We start from the raw sequence: 17,293 nt of genomic DNA, 5'->3' as shown, positions 1-17,293 counted from the left end.
GAGTATTTCTATATTGCAGTATTGAAATGCGAGTACTTTTCCCACCACTGCTTTTTTTTATGTAAATATCTTATTGTTGCGTTGTTCAAATGCACCAGGCTAATAAAAAAATTAATCCCACTCCCCATCTCTCTCTCTCTCTCTCTCTGCCTGTGTTCGCACCGTTAAGGTTGTTACTCGCCCGGGGGGGGCGACAAATTAACGATGCGAAAATCTCCATGGAGTGTTTTGCCTACAGCCTACAATGCCACAAACAACAGTTTAAATTCATGGAAATTAATCGCACTAAATAACCCCTCCACCCCCCCCCCCCCAAGTGTGTGTGGACCATTAAACCCTACACTTTGTTGTGTACTAGTGTAATACTAGTGACGTTTCTGTTTTCGGCTCTGACATTAAAGTTTTTTCGTTGCGGAGAAAAATGGCAGCGGTCTGAAATACCTGTTATTTAAGTTTGCGCTCATTCAGCTCCAGTCCTGTTTTTCACGCTGGTAGGCCTGTCACAGTTATTAAATAATCACCTAATCGTAATTATTTGAGAAAATCACAATTATTTTTGCATAATCATCATAATCATGTTGAAAATGTTGAACATTTTTGAAAAATTGCAATATATATTTTCAAACATTTTCAAAAATATTGGAAATAGCCGATCTACAAGCTCCAAACGCGCCACAATGTGGCGCGTTTGGAGCTTGTAGATCGGCTATTTCCACTATTCATGTTTTTTGCAGTAAAGTATAAAGTTATTAAATTATTTAAGTTATTTGTCATATCTGCCCTGAGTTAGCCTGGTAAACCCTCCCTCCGGAAATCTCATTTGTAATTTATTTCAGGAGTGAGTCTGGCATGATCGCCCATTCTGCAATATTGGCTGTGGGCTGGAGTTGGGCGGGAGTAATACCGTTGACTGACAACCCCTTCAGCCAATGATCGTTGTTCCCCTTCAGCCAATTGCAGTGCATTTTTACCACCTCCAGACTAATGTGACGCAACGGGACTTTTGAGATGGCCATGCCCAAAATATGTTGCCTTATTCGGATACATGCGTGTCACTGCCCGCCCCTGCCGGTTCTCTGAATTTTTATTTTTAAATAGGCTCCGTCATGATTAACACATTCCATGCCAGAGTTTAATCTCATAATGTACTCACCAGTGCCAGCGTTTTATTGTTGTTTTTTAGTTTTTTTCATGTCGCCACAGACCTCGCTAAATAAGTTAAAAGTGCGCGTTCATTTGGTTCTAAACACACAGCGGATCCGTGAGAAACGGTCAGCGAAAACAGTTTCCAAATCCGTGCCGCCATCTTGAAGCTACAGCCGATACACGGTAAACAGTGATCAGCGAGGAGAAAAACAACAACCAGAGAAAATCGAGTTTTAAACAGGATCCCAGACAGGAAGCGGATACGATCGAAAAAACCGGAACCCGAATAATTCCGTTTCCGACCGGAAACCGGAAACGGAAATGGATCAAAAAAATTCGGAAAGTGCACCTGGGGCACTTAACATGGGAATCGGCGGTTCGCGTAGATCTACGCGACTGGCACGCTGCGGCTTTAAATAGGTTCGCGTAGATCTACGCGACTGGCATGCAATGTGTTAATTGACCACATATATGAAGTTAAACAACTAAATTCTATCCAAACGATATCTTATAAGTAAATTCCGTGCCTCAAAAAATAAGTTTGAGAGCGTTTTAAAACCGAAAGTAGAAACTGCCCACAGAAACAATGGCTGCCGTTCGTGTTTGGTCGGCTGTACTCAGGCTGCACTCGGGTCCATTCGGGCTCACTCGAACTCGCCACCTGATTGGCCAACTTTTGCTGTCAATCACAGAACGATGAGCGACGACTCTGATAGGCTTGTTTTTTTGGTAATGCGCTAGAAACGCCCAGACAAGCCTTCAGGCCAGACTCCTTCCTGAAATCAAATGGAAATTAGATTTTCCGGAGGGAGGGGCTTTACCAGGCTAGCCCTGAGTACCTTTTGTTAACAAAGCATAAAAGCCAAACAGAAAAGTAATTTTAATTTGTAATGTTCGAATCGTCAAGTAAAATGTCATAATCGTGACACAGCCCTACTCGCTGGTTACTTTCACACTCTGTTCCTCCTATGTTCTCTCTCTCTGCACAGTGATAAATATCCATTTTCATCTACAACATATGCCCTCTGCTCTCGCCCGCTGGCACGTATGCTACCAAATCTCTCTCTCTCTCTCTCTCTCTCACACACACACACACACACACACACACACACACACACACACACACACACACACACACACACACACACACACACACACACACACACACACACACACACACACACACACACACACACACACACACACACACACACACACACACACACACACACACACACACACACACACACACACACACACACACACACACACACACACCTCATTCAGCTCTGACCTTGGGGAATTATTTTTTTATCTCCAGTAGGGGAGATAGAGAGCTCGGAGGGGAAGAAAGAGATGCGTTTCTGCTGAACTAATCGCAGTAATCCGTTATTTTCATATTATTTTATTTTTACACTGTGTGTGTGGGTGTGTGTGTGTGTGTGTGTGTGTGTGTGTGTGTGTGTGTTGGGAGGGGGGGCAGTAATCTCTCTGTCTGTGCTTGTTGCAGCCTGTTCGACATGCTATGCTACGGCGCTAAACCCCCGCCAAAACAGCACAATGATGCACCGTGCCTCCCCAGAGGACACACACACACACACACACACACACACAGCCAGGCTCATCCTCATGTTTATTCTACATGCACAGGCAGACAGAAAGACAGACAAGTGCACAGATACACCGACAAAGATAGACAAGGCTACGCACACACACACACGATCTTGTCTCTCTCCCCCTCCCTCCCTCCCTCCCTGCTCGTCCTAAAAACTCAACCCGCCTCAAGATGAGAAGAAGAGTGTGACTTCTCTTTTCTTCCACAAAGACACTCTCAGTTCTCTATCTCTCTTCTCCTCCACGACTTCCTCCCCTCCTGCCCTGCATTCATCCGTCTCCCTCGGTCTCCTCTCTGTATCCTACATCCTGTGGTGTTCAGTGAGATATAGCTCCCTGTGGCCCTGCTAGGAAATGTTTCTGTTTCTCGGGTGCAGATGCATAAAGAAGCCTCGTCTTAAGATGGTTACAAACAAGGCAGCGGAGGGTTTAGACAAACATAAAGCCTGAGCTATACTATGCTGTACCTCTCGAAATACCAACCCCGCAACATCCAAGTCATGAGAGGCGGAAGCGGCTTAAAGTACGTAATTGCCAAGGCAGAGTGGGGTGGGGTGGGGGGGGGGGGGTTGCACTGACTGCCACCCGGGTCGTTACGATAGCCATGAAGGCCTGCCTGCATGGATCCACCTAGAAACATGCTTGCTGGCCCAACGCCGGGCCCTGGTAAAGGTTAAGTGGACCAATCACCCGCTTTAGTGGATAAACATGATAACAAAACATTTATGAAAAACTTACAGCAAGGTTTGGAAGTGACCGAACGACCACCTGGAAGAAGTTTGCGGTGCGAAGCGACGCGTTTTGAGCTTGTAGATCTGCTACTTTTGATATTTTTAAATTAAAATCCTGAAGAGTAATGTTGGACATATGAGGTTTCCACCCAACAGAGACGATAGAGGTTTAAAGTGGTTAACATGCTTCATAGATTAATTATAGAAAATTTACCAAAACAACTCCTTAAAGAAAATGTAATTAATTTCCTTCCAACTGTGCGAATGGTATATAATCTAGGATGAAAATATTACGCATAAATATCCATGCATTACAGACGACGACCATCGTGGAAGTCCACTGCAGGAGATAATGTTTGGGAATTTCTATACTATGTGGTGCAAGACTTATACTTTGTGTGAATGCATTTGAGTAAATACTCAAACACATGTTTTACTGGTCAGACAGACTACAGAGAAAAGAAAAATCTTTGCTTCTGGGGGTCACTGGAACAAAATATTTTGAGATGGGGGTCCGCGGCCAAAAACATATCTAAAAATGTCTTCTAAATCCTAACAGTATGTTGCTATAATATCAGTGGTGCTCCAACTTTTCCCATGTCAAGGGCCCCCAAAATGATATGTATTTGACCGCAGACCCCCCCCCCCATCTCAAAATATGTTGTTCCAGGGACCCCCAGAAGCACAGATCGGAGTTAAAAATGTTCGCTTTAAAACATATATATATATTCAAAGATTTGCCAAAAAAATTAACACCTTGTGATTGGTAGATAAGAATAGATTTGATTCTGTCTGCCTTGATAGGGAAAGAAAGGGGAAGCAACCAGGAACTACATGGAAGCGCTTGCTAGCTTAGCTTGACAAATTAGACGTAGAACTCACACTGAATAAATAGTGAACATGCAGACTGGTCTGTCATCTTTGCTCAAAGTGCCTTTTTCCTCGAGAGATCGCAACGATAACTTTTGACACGAAAGATCAAAAACTGCACCTCAGGTGACATCATAAAAAAGGAATGATTTCTGCTCAGAGCAAACTGCTAATGAAACTTTGACATAACTGACGTTTAAAAAAAGAGGACAGTAAAAAAATCTTTTGCTGAGGGGGATCATAAACGTCTCTGGTATCCTGGGGTCTAAGTAACTCATTAGAAAGTGTAACACCCCCCACATTTACATGTCACAGTTGAATGCACACGAGCCACACACACACACACACACACACGCACACACATTGTCCCAGCCGTGCTGTCAGCGTGATCAAGGGGAAAGCCATTACCCCTGTGGGGACTTGGAGCAACTCCACATCGCTCCACAGAGAAAGAAGAGTAGTGTGTGTGCGTGAGTGAGTGCAGCCAAGGCCAAAAAGAGGTGTGTTCAAAGAATGACAAACCGTGAATGGGGGGCCGTGTTGTGACTTGAACATGACATTCCTAGTCTGAATACCTCTCAAATACCAGTGGTCAAACCGCTAACACGCAAGACAAGAGACGCTCCCTCTCTTAAGTCCTATTCGTAGTTTGTCGTAGTACAGTGGCACGCACCCCCGAAAACCAGCAGATCTACAAGCTCACAGCATGACACCGCTCTACGGCAGGGCAAGTGTCCTCACTGCTTTATACTGTAGCTAGCTGTGCAACTTTTAGCTAACTTATGGTTTTGGGACAGTGGAAATGTGTACTATAATGTATGTGTGTGTCCAAAGACTCACCGCTCTCCCGGTTCTCTGGCGTCCCCCGCTGGTCGTCCAGCCGCAGGTCGCTCAGCAGGTGCTCCAGGATCTTGAGGGGCGTCCCCGACACCACCCGGTACCTGTGGGGCAACGGAGAAGAAGAACCACAATGATGGTCTTCTTCCTCACTGCTGGAACAACACACAGTCTGGCCGCAGCCTTCCCCCTCCCGCCTCCCTCTCGCTCCCTCCCTCTCTCCTCGCCCTCTCCCTCCCCCCCTCTCGCCCCCCTCCGCGACCCCGTCCTCGTCGATGTAGCGGAGGTCGGGCACGTCAAACGTTCGCGGCGCGCACGCACCGGCGTCTTCCTCTTCTTCTTCATCGTCGCTGTCGTCGTCGTCATCATCGTCGTCGCTGTCATCGCCACCCTCGGCCACGGCGAGCGTGGCCGTCTTAGAAGTCATCTTCCTCCTCTTCCTCCTCCTCCTACCTGTGGAGGACCCCCCTCCACCGGTCCATCGCTACAACCCCGGTCGTTTTAGCTCGACATTTAGCCCGGAGAGTGTGTTCCCTCTTCGGGGAGAAAGCGCCTCGCATCTCCCCTCTCCTTCCTTCCCTTCAGCGCGGAGGTTTCAACCCTTGTCCTCTGACAGCTCCAGGCACTGATGCTAGCTACTGTACACACACACGCACACACACACACACACACACACACACACACACACACTAAACCTGCCTGTTCCTGACACTCCCTGCGCCTGTGCCCGGAGGTCCTGAAAACCACACATAAACACTTAACACATGCACATGTTTCGAGATTGTACACACAGGCCCGGCCCGTGCTGCAACTCGAGGAAAAAATAATACTTCGGAGGCATGCGTGCGTGTGTGTGTGTGTGTGGTGTGGTGGTGCACACGCGTGCTGAATAAACTCCGGGCGTGCGTGCACAGTCTGCACACACACAAACACACGCTCTTACACACTCACTCATGCACAGGAAGCCAAATGGTATGCTGTCTGTCCGTCGTCTTGTTTGCCTTCTCTGTTGAAAACAAGAAAACCATTCTCTGCCTAGGCCCAGAGGCTAAAGCATACATTATCTCACGCACGCAGCCGCGCACACACACACACACACACACACACACACACACACACACACTCCAAGAGTGGTGACAGACTAGTGCAAGGGATGTTGTATGTGTGTGGTCGATGTTGGTCGGTGGCTGTTGCAGCTTGAGTCATTTAAGCTGGAGTTATATTTAGTTGCGCACGGTTGTCGCACAGCTACTGTAAAGTAGTCAATCTACAAGCTCACAACGAGTTGCAGCACAATGCGTTGTGAGCTTGTAGATCGGCTATTTTGCAACTGCTGTAAGTAAGTCAGGCATCAGGAGGAGAAAGGGGGGCTGAAATCGAGAGGACGTTACTGGAGGTATAGAGGCACAGAGAATGAAAGAGAGAGAGGAAAACAGAAAGAGGGAAAGACAGAGGGAATAATAGAACAAAAGAGAGGCAGAAACCTCAGAGGGTTTAAAACAAGTTAATTCATTGTAAAGAAAGAAAAAACAACAAACAAAACAAAAACAAAAAACGATCTCACCTCTTTTCACTATCCTCCTCCCTAGCTCCGCCTCCTGACGATGACGTTGGGGAGGGGCGGTCCGACGTCGTCGCCACTGATGATGTCACTCTCTGTAGGACTAGAACGTCCCGCCCCCTCTCCTTTAGACACACCCTCCCCACGGCCTCCCCCTGAGAGAGAGAGAGAGAGAGAGAGAGAGAGAGAGAGAGAGCGAGAGAGAGAGAGAAAGAGCAAAATCAGCTTTATTGTCACATCACAGGTTTACAAGTGTGAAACAGTGGGTGAAATCCTTTTTTGTGTCCATTTTTGTTATTTCCAGAAAGAGAGAGAAAAGAGCATATCAGTGGCCTTGTGGTTAGAGTGTCCGACCTGAGGTTGGGTGGACGGGGTTCGATTCCCCGGCCGGGTCATACCATGGGACCCAATGCCTCCCCACTTGGCACTCAGCATCTAGGGCTGGATTGGGGGGGTAAGCCCCTGCAACATACCAGTATCATGTCCAAGGGGTGCGTATGTACTTGTACATCAAGGTGCCTCACGCTACAGAAACAGGAGATAGGCTCCTGTCCCTATGGGCCTCATGGCTCGACAAGGCTTACTAATTACTTGCTTATATCCATCTGGTTCAAAAGGTACATGAGGTTAGACACAAGGTGCATGAACAGCTATACATTAGACAGAGAGAGAGAGAGGTTGAAAGCTAGAGATGGCTTAGCACAAGAAAGATGAAGAGAAAGACAGAGAAAGTGTTATTAGACAAAGACAAGGAGAAACCGGGACAGCACTGCTTGTTCACCCACCGAAGAATATGAAATATGTCATTAAATATTAATACATCAATTCATCAGCTCAATACAACATCATAGAAAGAGTATAGGCATTAAATAATAATATGCTCCATATCTCAACCATACGTGCAACACACACACACACACACACACACACACACACACGTTTTTGTGGGTAGTTGAACCTTGATGATGGTTGATGCAAAGCATATACAAACTCACACAGAATAGACACGGGTACAGTACATGCACACGCACAGACACAAATATAACGCACTCGCACACAGGTGCAAAAAAGACATAGCTTAATAATTCAGACTCACACACATTGATGTAAAAAAATAAATAAGGATCTGTGTACATGCTCACGCGCCCACACACACATGCTGTACACACTCACACAGGTGTGCGGTGAGGGTGCAATGAGGACAGGGTTCCACATGTACAAAGGAGCACAATGACAAAGTCCCTGAGGAGGAGAGAGAAGAGAGAGAGAGAGAGAGAGATCAAAGGAGGAGGACAAGGGGAAGAGGAGAGATGAGGCCATGTCTCTGTGCCATCTGTCACAGCCTGAGGACAGGAGATCCATTGTGGACGGACTGGATAGACGGGGACACACACAAACACACACGCGCACACACACACAGACACTACTAATGCATGCTATGTAGGCCTGTCTGTTGCTCTCTATAGCCTCAGTCATACTTAGTAAATAGCAGATCTACAAGCTCTCAAGGCGTCACGAATGTGACGCGTTGTGAGCTTGTAGATCTGCTATTTACGGCATGCAACACCGGCACACAACTAAGTATAAATTAGGCTTAACACACACACGTTTCTTGCATCTATGTTGTCTGCGGCCGTTTCTACTAGAACACACATGCAAAGACACTCAAAGACGCACACACACACTGCAGGGTGCCACGCGCAAAGGAACACACGGAGACACACACATATGCTCTCGCTTTCTAACACACAACAGTATGCATGTATGTGCGGTCGCTTTTTTTGTGGGTTGTGAACTTGTGTGCTGACAGTAGAAAGTAGACCGGCGGGCAGACAGACAAGACATATTGTCGGGGTGAAAGGAGCAGTCTGACACCTGAGAGACAGCAGGTGTGATGTGTCTGTGAGACAGATACAGCATGTGTCTGTGAGACAGATACAGCAGCATACCTAAAGGTGACTCTCCACCAAACAGATTACTTCAGACCAGGGCCGGATTCAGCCTTCGTTTCACGCGTTTCACCGTTTTAGCGGTCCTTCAGCAGCCGCTGGTTCTAAATGTCGGCGCTTTTTCTGCGATAGTTCAGTCTTCTTTCACGTTCTCCCCGCCGTTCGGTGCCCCAACCCCAAGGTTAGTGCCCTGTGCTTCAGCACCTAAAACCCTTCCGTTAATCCTGCACTGTCTGCTTCAGACTACAACAGACTGGCAGTCTGTTGGCAAAAGTTGGCATTCAAGTTCAGCACAAACTGTCGGACGTTAATGAGGACTCATTATTACAGGCAGTGTTGCCATATTTTGTGAGAGAAATAAGCAACCAGGCCTAGGAAAACAAGCCCAAAAAGAAGCAACTTAGGCCACATGAGCACTTTAAACCTATATGGTAAATGGTGCATTTATATAGCGCTTTTATCCAAAGCGCTTTACATAGATTGTACATTCCATTCACCCATTCACACACACATTCATACACCGATGGCGGAGGAAACCATGCAAGGCACCAACCTGCTCATCGGGAGCAATTAGGGGTTCAGTGTCTTGCTCAAGGACACTTCGACACTAACTCTGGGGGAGCCCCCCAGCCCGGGATCGAACTGGGAACCATGCAGTTTCCAGTTCACTCTACCCGGCCACTCTACCCCTGAGCCACTGCCGCACCCATACAATTACATAGCCGATGCCGATGCATATACAAGCATTGTGAGCTTGTAGAACGGCCATTTAAAAAAAAACTCGGCTTTACTGGTCGGGACACGACCGAACCTGCTCGGTCGTTGATCGACAATATTATAGAAGACCCGACGGCACGCACTGCGCTATCTACAACAGGTTGTCGGCAGGAGACGCTTTCCAACGCCTTCCGAGGCCGAGTCGGGCCGATATCGGCGCGGTGGAGAGTTGGCTTAAGTGCTGTGTGAGTGGACCTCTGACATACAGTAGACCTACTGCACATATAAACAGAGCTGCTACCTTTAAACACATTCTAAATCTGAGGCTTTTTGTATACTATTTTAAATGGCTTTGGGAAAAATGCTGCTAATTGTCCCAAAAGTGACTGCAAAACCTTGAAAGATTGCTGGTATTTGTTTCAAAAAGCTTTATGCCCTTGCCAACATGTATACAGTATATAACGTTGAAATGTGACATGTCTGTTTAACACAATGCTGTACCCCCTCCAACTGTATATACTTTCTCTTATTTTTTTCTTTAATTGTTTTTATTATGTTTTGACACTTGCTATGGCAATGTAAACGTATGTTTTTTGCCAATAAAGCTCATTTGAATTGAATTGAATGTATGTGCTTGCGTGCGACTACCTGCCAACCTCAGACCGTCAGATAAAAGGAGATTATTTTTTCCCCAGAAAGTACAGAGTACAAGTAATATCCAGTATTCTGGTGGATTTGACACATGGGTTGCCACGCAAAAAGAGTGAAATCCCCCAAAACAGGAGAAAAACATGAGAAATGGAAGAACAGGGGTCGGCCAGGAGAAATGGTCAAATAACAGGACTCGTCTCCTGGCAAAAACAGGACGCACGCACGCAGTCACTGCGTGCGTGCGTGTGTGCGTGCAGGTCAGGTGTCTTTGCATGTGCATGCTGTTTTTAATTTGAGTATGTGTATGTGTGCATGTATGAGTGTCCTCGTGCTGCAAGGTGAACATGCCTGTGTGTGTGTGTGTGTGTGTGTGTGTGTGTGTGTGTGTGTGTGTGTGTGTGTGTGTGTGTGTGTGTGTGTGTGTGTGTGTGTGTGTGTGTGTGTGTGCAGACACGCTCTGGTGACTCAGACTGTGTCTGTGTCTGGTCCAGGTGTTTCAGAGGGAATGAGGGCAGCATGTCCCTCTCCTCTCCTCTCTCTGAAGTGTCAGCCATGCTGCAGCCTGTCCCTCTCCTCTACCTCTCTCCCTTTCGCTCTCTCACTCTCTCTCTCCCTCTCTGAGGTGTCAGCCATGCTGCAGCCTGTCCCTCTCTCCCTCTCCTCTCTCTGCGGTGTCAGCCATGCGGTCTTCCTCCCTGGGGGGAGCAGAGAAAACCACTGTGGCCGAGAGTTAGGCTTTACTCCTGCTCTGAGTCACCCTAAATGAGGATGTTGGGCTCAAGCCGCTAAAATCACCCACACACACGCGAGCAAAATGTGTTGGCGTATACGCCCCACCCGCACCGTCACGACACGTTGTCCAACAATGACTGTGTGTGAAAGTGTTCAAAACAAAACAAAGGAGGTCCTAGTCTAGCGCAATGGTTCCCAAACTGGGAATATGCAGGATTTTCATGCTTTTGCAGAGTTAATTAATGGCCGGGCTGGATGAACTTTCTGCAACATCTGTGTTTGTGGCAAATAAAGGAGATGCCGAGCTTATGCATAAACAATTTGGTGATCAAGAGGGGGGCACAACTAACTAATATAAACCAGGGCTTGCCGTTGACGGTGGTAATATTAACCACAATATTAAGTTGGGGTGCTCCATAGTTGGTTGTCAGGAGTGTTGGTTAGAACATTGTTTCGGGACCCCCCAGGGGGGGTCCCCAAATTATTTTGGGTGGTCCCCAGATGATTAGCTTAATGTGCTCCCTGTACACGTTTCCCTCCCTCGAGTGCTTATCTGAGCTTTGGCAGTGTTATCAATGTCAAGGACACTTGCACAGATACACGTTTATCCGTACAGTAGGAGTAAGAACCTTGCACACAGAATTTCCATGCACCTTAAAGAGATAGTTCACCCAAAAAAAAAAAAAGAATCTACACACAAAGGAGACTCTTTGTCTCTCCTACAGGAACCGCTGCCGGTCATCAAATTATTGCCTTAGGAATGCGACAAAAACAAAAAAATCTCCATGGGGTGCCTTTGTTAGGGAATTTATATACATGGTGATATGCAAGATTCATATTGTACATTGTGTGTATGTATTGAGTAAATACTCTTGTAATACATTTGTTTATAGGTCGACAGGTTACAGACGAGTAGATTGCTTCATCACCTTCTCTGCTTGAACTGCTATATTAAGAATGATGAAACATGAGGACACATGTGATATCTGGAAGGGTCACACTGACCAGTTACTGGACACTTTGTGTGTACTGGTCACTAAAGGTCTCCCGATTTAAATACAGATGAGAAGGAGACAGGACATATTAACCCTAGGATAGGGTTAATATTCATAGGATCCCAACCCTATGAATACGCAGACTGATCTGTCATCTTTACTCAAAGTGCCTTTTTCCTTGAGGGAAGACACAACACAGAAAAGTGTGGAGACATTGTATAACAGTGGTTCTCAAACCTTTTCATGTCAAGGACCCCCAAAATGTATTTGGCTGCAGACCCCCCATCTCAAAAATGTTTTTTTTCTAAAATAGCAGATATACAGTTATAAGTTCATAGCGCGGCACTCTGTGCCGTGCTATGAGTTTGTATATCTGATATTTTTGAATAGCCAAAGTTTAAAATATGGTTAAAGTGGTTAAAATGATTGTGACGCTATAGCTATATTAACACATTTTGCTGGGGACCACCTGCTAACCCCCCAAGGACACCTGGGGGTCCCCAGACCCCACTTTGAGAACCACTGCTGCATGCAGTGCCAGAGGGCAGAGAAAGGGCCCTTCTTTACGGTGTGACACATCAGTAACCAGATCCGTTGTATGTTGCACTGTCTGAGTCAGCAGGACAACCCTTCAATTATCTTATTTTTTTTTTAGAATGAGATTTACGAGGAGTTCTTTGTGACTGAAACAGTTAGCGCCCTGTCAGTGAACAAAGACAAATGCCCTCCATTCAACCCTTAGCAAAAAAAAAAGAAGATCCCATATGAAACTGATGTGTTTCAGTTTGCTAATAATGATCCCTATAAGAAACAGTTGAAACCATTTGATTCTGTAAACAGAACCATGTGGGTTTGTTAAAAAAAGATTCATATATACAGTAAAAGTATCAGAGTTCATTTATCGATTTGTAACTCCCAGGGGGTACAATACACTCCTAAAGTTACATTTTGACCAGCTCAGTGTCCGCCCTGACATACCAAAGACATACCGTCCGGGTCATACCAAAGACTATAAAACATGGTACCCAATGCCTCCCTGCTTGGCACTCAGCATCAAGGGTGGGATTGGGGGTAAGTCCCTGTGACATACTAGCCTCATGTCCAGGGGGTGTTACTTGTACAGCAAGCTGCCTCACACTACAAAAACACGGCAAGGCTTACTAGAGTTAAACTAGAAAAAGTGCTCCTTGGAGCACAGGTCTCCGGCAGGTCAGGTAGGTTATTGTGGCCTCCTGGTGGCGCTATAATAGGCCAATGTGAAAAGGGTGCCATTTCTTCTTAGGACTTTCACTGCAATCGGACACTGCATTCATGATTTGAGGCATTTTGTTCCAAAACTGTGTTTTGCTAAATTAGACCTGCTGGTGGCACTATAACAGGCCATAACATGTGAAAAGGGTGGTATTTCTTCCTCTGCCTAGTGGGAATGTGCGTGCAAGATTTCACGGAAATCGCATGCTGTGTTCATGATTTGAGGCATTTTGTTCAAAACGGACCTCTCCTGCAAACTTTGGAAGCCAATGTTAGCCAAATAGGATGGAATATGGAATATCGGACAGATCCGTCTTGATCACATGACTATAGAGATACTGCGTACCGATTTGCATGATGTTTTGGACAGAATCTGAAGGAGTAATAGCAAAAAATGTGTTTTACAAAAGTCAGCCTCCTGGTGGCGCTATAACCGAAGAAATTCGGCTTTGACATCCAAGGAGTGTGCGAGCACAATTTCGCAGCGACCGGGCCAACAGTGCCGGAGATTAACAGACAATTAACTCCAAGGATTTTACAGTGAATGTGTGTGTGTGGACAGGGGGAGGGGGGGGGGGCTTTGATCTTGCTCACTGAAGTCAATATCATTTAGTGTTTAGACAACCATCTTTTGGCCTTTTCTCTGCACTGTTCTCCTGCGGCCCCCCCCCCCCCTAACTCCTCTCTTGCTCCAGTGATCCTGGGGCGATATCAACATTATTATGTAACCTTTGACCACAGCCATTGTAAAAACACCTCGCTTAGCAGCAGCAGCCCTGGGACATGTTAACAAACTGTTGATCTGGCCCGACAACACAGACTACTTTCTACTGAATCCAACAAAAACAAAAACTCCCGGCCCACGGAGGGCAGGCAGGAGCCAGCCAGTAACACACACAAACACGCACGCACGTACGTGCGCTCAATGTGTATATACAGCAAGTACCACACACACACACACACACACAAAAGTTTACTTTAAATCGTGAAGACCTGAGGCCGATTCTACAAATGCCTTCTAAATCAGTAGTTCTCAAAAAATGTTGGGCGAAGGACCCCCAAATTTATATGTATTTGTCTGCGGACACCCCCATGTGAAAATGTTTTGCGCTCAGGGACCCCCAGAATAGAAGATTTGCGTTAAGAAAATTCAAAATTATTCAACTTTTTTCAAACTTTTTTCAAAAATAGCAGATCTACAAGCTCGCACAGTAAGCTTGTATATCGGCTATTTTAAAATAGCCAACGCAAAAAAATCTAAAATTACAATACTTAACAGCATACTCAAAAACTTCCCATTCTGCATACTAACATACACACATATGTGTATGTTAGGGGGGTACCAGGGGGTCCCCAGCTAAATTAGTTAATATAGCGTCACAATCATTTTAACCACTTTAACCATATTTTATATCTTGGCTATTCAAAATAGCAGATATACAAGCTCATAGCGCGGCACTCGGTGCTGTGCTATGAGCTTGTAGATCTGCTATTTTTGAAAAAAATCCCTGGTACAAAATAGTTTTGAGATGGGGGGGTCCGCAGCCATATAAATATAAAATTTGGGGGTCCTTGACATGAAAAAGTTTGAGAACCACTGACGCAGATGACAAATGTACAAAACTAGACAGCTGACATGCTGAAGGAGAAGGAGGAGGAGGAGGAGGGGGAGGAGGAGGAGAGAGGCCAGACAGTTATGTAAGAGACAGAAACGCACTGAGGTAAAACTGAGATATGGAGAGAATACAAGGCGAGGAGAGGAGGGGGAACTAACTGGGTGAAGGGCGCTGGAAGAGAAGAACGAAAGACGGAGGAAAAGAGACAAAGGGTGAGAGAGGTGCAGAGAGAAGAGAGAGAGAGAGAGAGTGAAGCTGGTGTGTTTTTAAGGTCATCCGTTGATCGAATAACAGGTGTGTCTGTCTGCAACTTCCTTCCCTTTGTCTCCACCAGGAACTCATCAGCCTACACCTCCTTCTCCTACCCTCTCCTTCACCTTTTGCCTCCATCTCTCTCTCTCTCTCTCTCTGTGGATTAACCCATTAAGACCGGGAAGGCATCTGGGTCATTTTACATTTCTTTGGCCATTCAAAAATGAAAGATCTACAAGAAAATGTGTGCAAATCTTTGAATATATATTTTTAAAGCGAACATTTGTAACTCTAATATTTGCCTCTTGGGGTCCCTGGAACAAAATATTTTGAGATGGGGGTCCACGGCCAAATTATCATTTTGGGGGTCCTTGACATGGAAAAGTTTGAGAACCACTGAAAGGTAGGTTTTTTTCAAAAAAACTGTTGTGTAGAATCGGTCTCAGGTCTTAATGGGTGAATGCAAAATAAAATCTCACGTTTGTATGACCAAGACCTAACGTGCGATTTGTGAAACAGTATGAAAGGAGCGATAAACAATTAACACAATATGGAAAATTATGTTTTAGTAATGTTGTTCCTGCTGTTCTACATACTGCCAACCAGGTGGAAACATTAATCACAGATTGAGGCTTTACTCTGTCGGAAACAGGTTTTGTTGTCTCTTTTCCTCTCTCGCTCTCTCTCTCTGCCCGTCTCTCATTTATGAAAATTAATATGGACAACACAGGGAACATGCAGACAGACCTACTGTATACTATAACCTTTAGATGGTACACTGACACTGTGTGCACAGTCAGTCACACACACACACACACGCACGCACACACACACGCACACTAGATGACGTAGTTTATAGAGGAAAGGTGGTTCTCATGGAAAGCTTAAAAGGAAGCACTCTCTGTTCCCTTCCTGTTCCTATCAGTGTGTGTGTGTGTGTATGTGTATGTGTATGTGTGTGTGTGTGTGTGTGTGTGTGTGTGTGTGTGTGTGTGTGTGTGTGTGTGTGTGTGTGTGTGTGTGGTAACCAAGCCATATCTATGTTATGTGATAGATCTGGGCCCAATTCCTGGAAGTAATGATAAAAAAGAAACACAATGCTTTTAGGTCACAAACACTGGCTCCAAAATACACACGGTACTTAATTGTTGAATATGTCATTGTGTGTGCGACAAAGTATAAAATACTTGTATCTCAACACTGGCCATGGAACGCCTTGGGACCGTAAAGGCTTACGTGGTCAATCGATTCGTTGATATATACAAAGTTTACAAACATATATTTAACGGTTTATATAATATATATATGTTTTAATATATCATTGATATATTTAAACATAAAAAATATATGTTTCGCGATTATTCAATGAATCTCAAAAATGTATCAATGGAATAATGGCTAAGAAATTAATCAAGGCGCTCGGGTGGCGCAGTGGTAAAGTGCCACAGTGGAAGGTTGTGGGTTCGAATCCACCGCGGTGCATTTGGCTTAGTCGAGCGTCTATACGAACACAATTGGCAAGGGAAGCCGGGGGGGAGGGTGATATTTGTGTCATTGCACGTATTCCTACAGGCTGGGGGCGGCACCTGTCAGCAGGGAGTGCTGAGCGGGAGGAGTAGGACGGAGGCTGACTGTCCTCACGGTGGGGGCTCCTCACTGGCAAGTGAGTCAGTAGGATACAACAGCAGTGACAACACACAAATGTGTGTGGGGAGGAAGGCATTGGCATAACGACTAAATGGGTAAAAAGCTAAAAAAAACAATTAAAGACAAAGAAAGTAATGGATAGTTGCAGCCCTACATTGAAACGTCAAGCTTCCAGACCAATACACACATCAGTAACATGTCGTTGTTGCCGGGCAGAAACCTCTCATCTCCATATTTAAACGTTTTGTGTTTATTTTCGTAAATCAACGCCCTACTTGATCACACTACAGCGTCACACAAAAGCATCAAAATTAGCAGATCTACAAGCTCGAAACGTGTCGCTAGCTTGTAGGTCTGCTACCTTTGATGCTTTCGAAATTGAAATTGAATCCTGAAGAGTAACAGTTTTGGACATTATGAGGATTTCCACCCGACGACAGAGAGACGATATTAAATGCAGACCGGGTCTGCAAAAACAAGGCTAACGTTCACTTCAAAAGGAGCCTCTCGTCAGATTTTTTTGGTTGTCATGGCGATGTAGTGACGGACAAACTCGGGCGAGAAAAAAAAAAGAAGGCTCCTGCAGGTTGTTTCCATAGCGACATCATTCACGTATGAGTGGAGTGGAGCCGTGTTCAAGTCTGGGTGCCACTCACATAACGCACATGCGCGCGCACACACACACACACACACACACACACACACACACACACACACACAGTAT

The 17,293-nt window shown here is 45.6% G+C and overlaps 1 protein-coding gene across 2 annotated transcripts in view; it reads right to left on the bottom strand.

Annotated features, from left to right (window-relative positions):
• Positions 1–17,293, bottom strand: part of rapgef5a (Rap guanine nucleotide exchange factor (GEF) 5a) — an 81,589-nt gene that overhangs the window by 24,025 nt on the left and 40,271 nt on the right. For both annotated transcript variants that reach the window (XM_080443029.1, XM_080443030.1), the window contains exons 10-11: positions 6,763–6,914; positions 5,202–5,302 (exon numbers count right to left, since the gene is read on the bottom strand). In XM_080443029.1, the coding sequence (XP_080299155.1) occupies positions 5,202–5,302; positions 6,763–6,914 (253 nt within the window). The remainder of the gene's footprint in view (positions 1–5,201; positions 5,303–6,762; positions 6,915–17,293) is intronic.

This window comes from Gymnoscopelus braueri (genome assembly GCF_963280865.1).
Source record: "Gymnoscopelus braueri genome assembly, chromosome: 11".
NCBI classification, from domain to species: Eukaryota; Metazoa; Chordata; class Actinopteri; order Myctophiformes; family Myctophidae; genus Gymnoscopelus; species Gymnoscopelus braueri.
The sequence above is the reverse complement of the archived record's forward strand: the minus strand, read 5'-3'. Positions and strand labels throughout refer to the sequence as shown.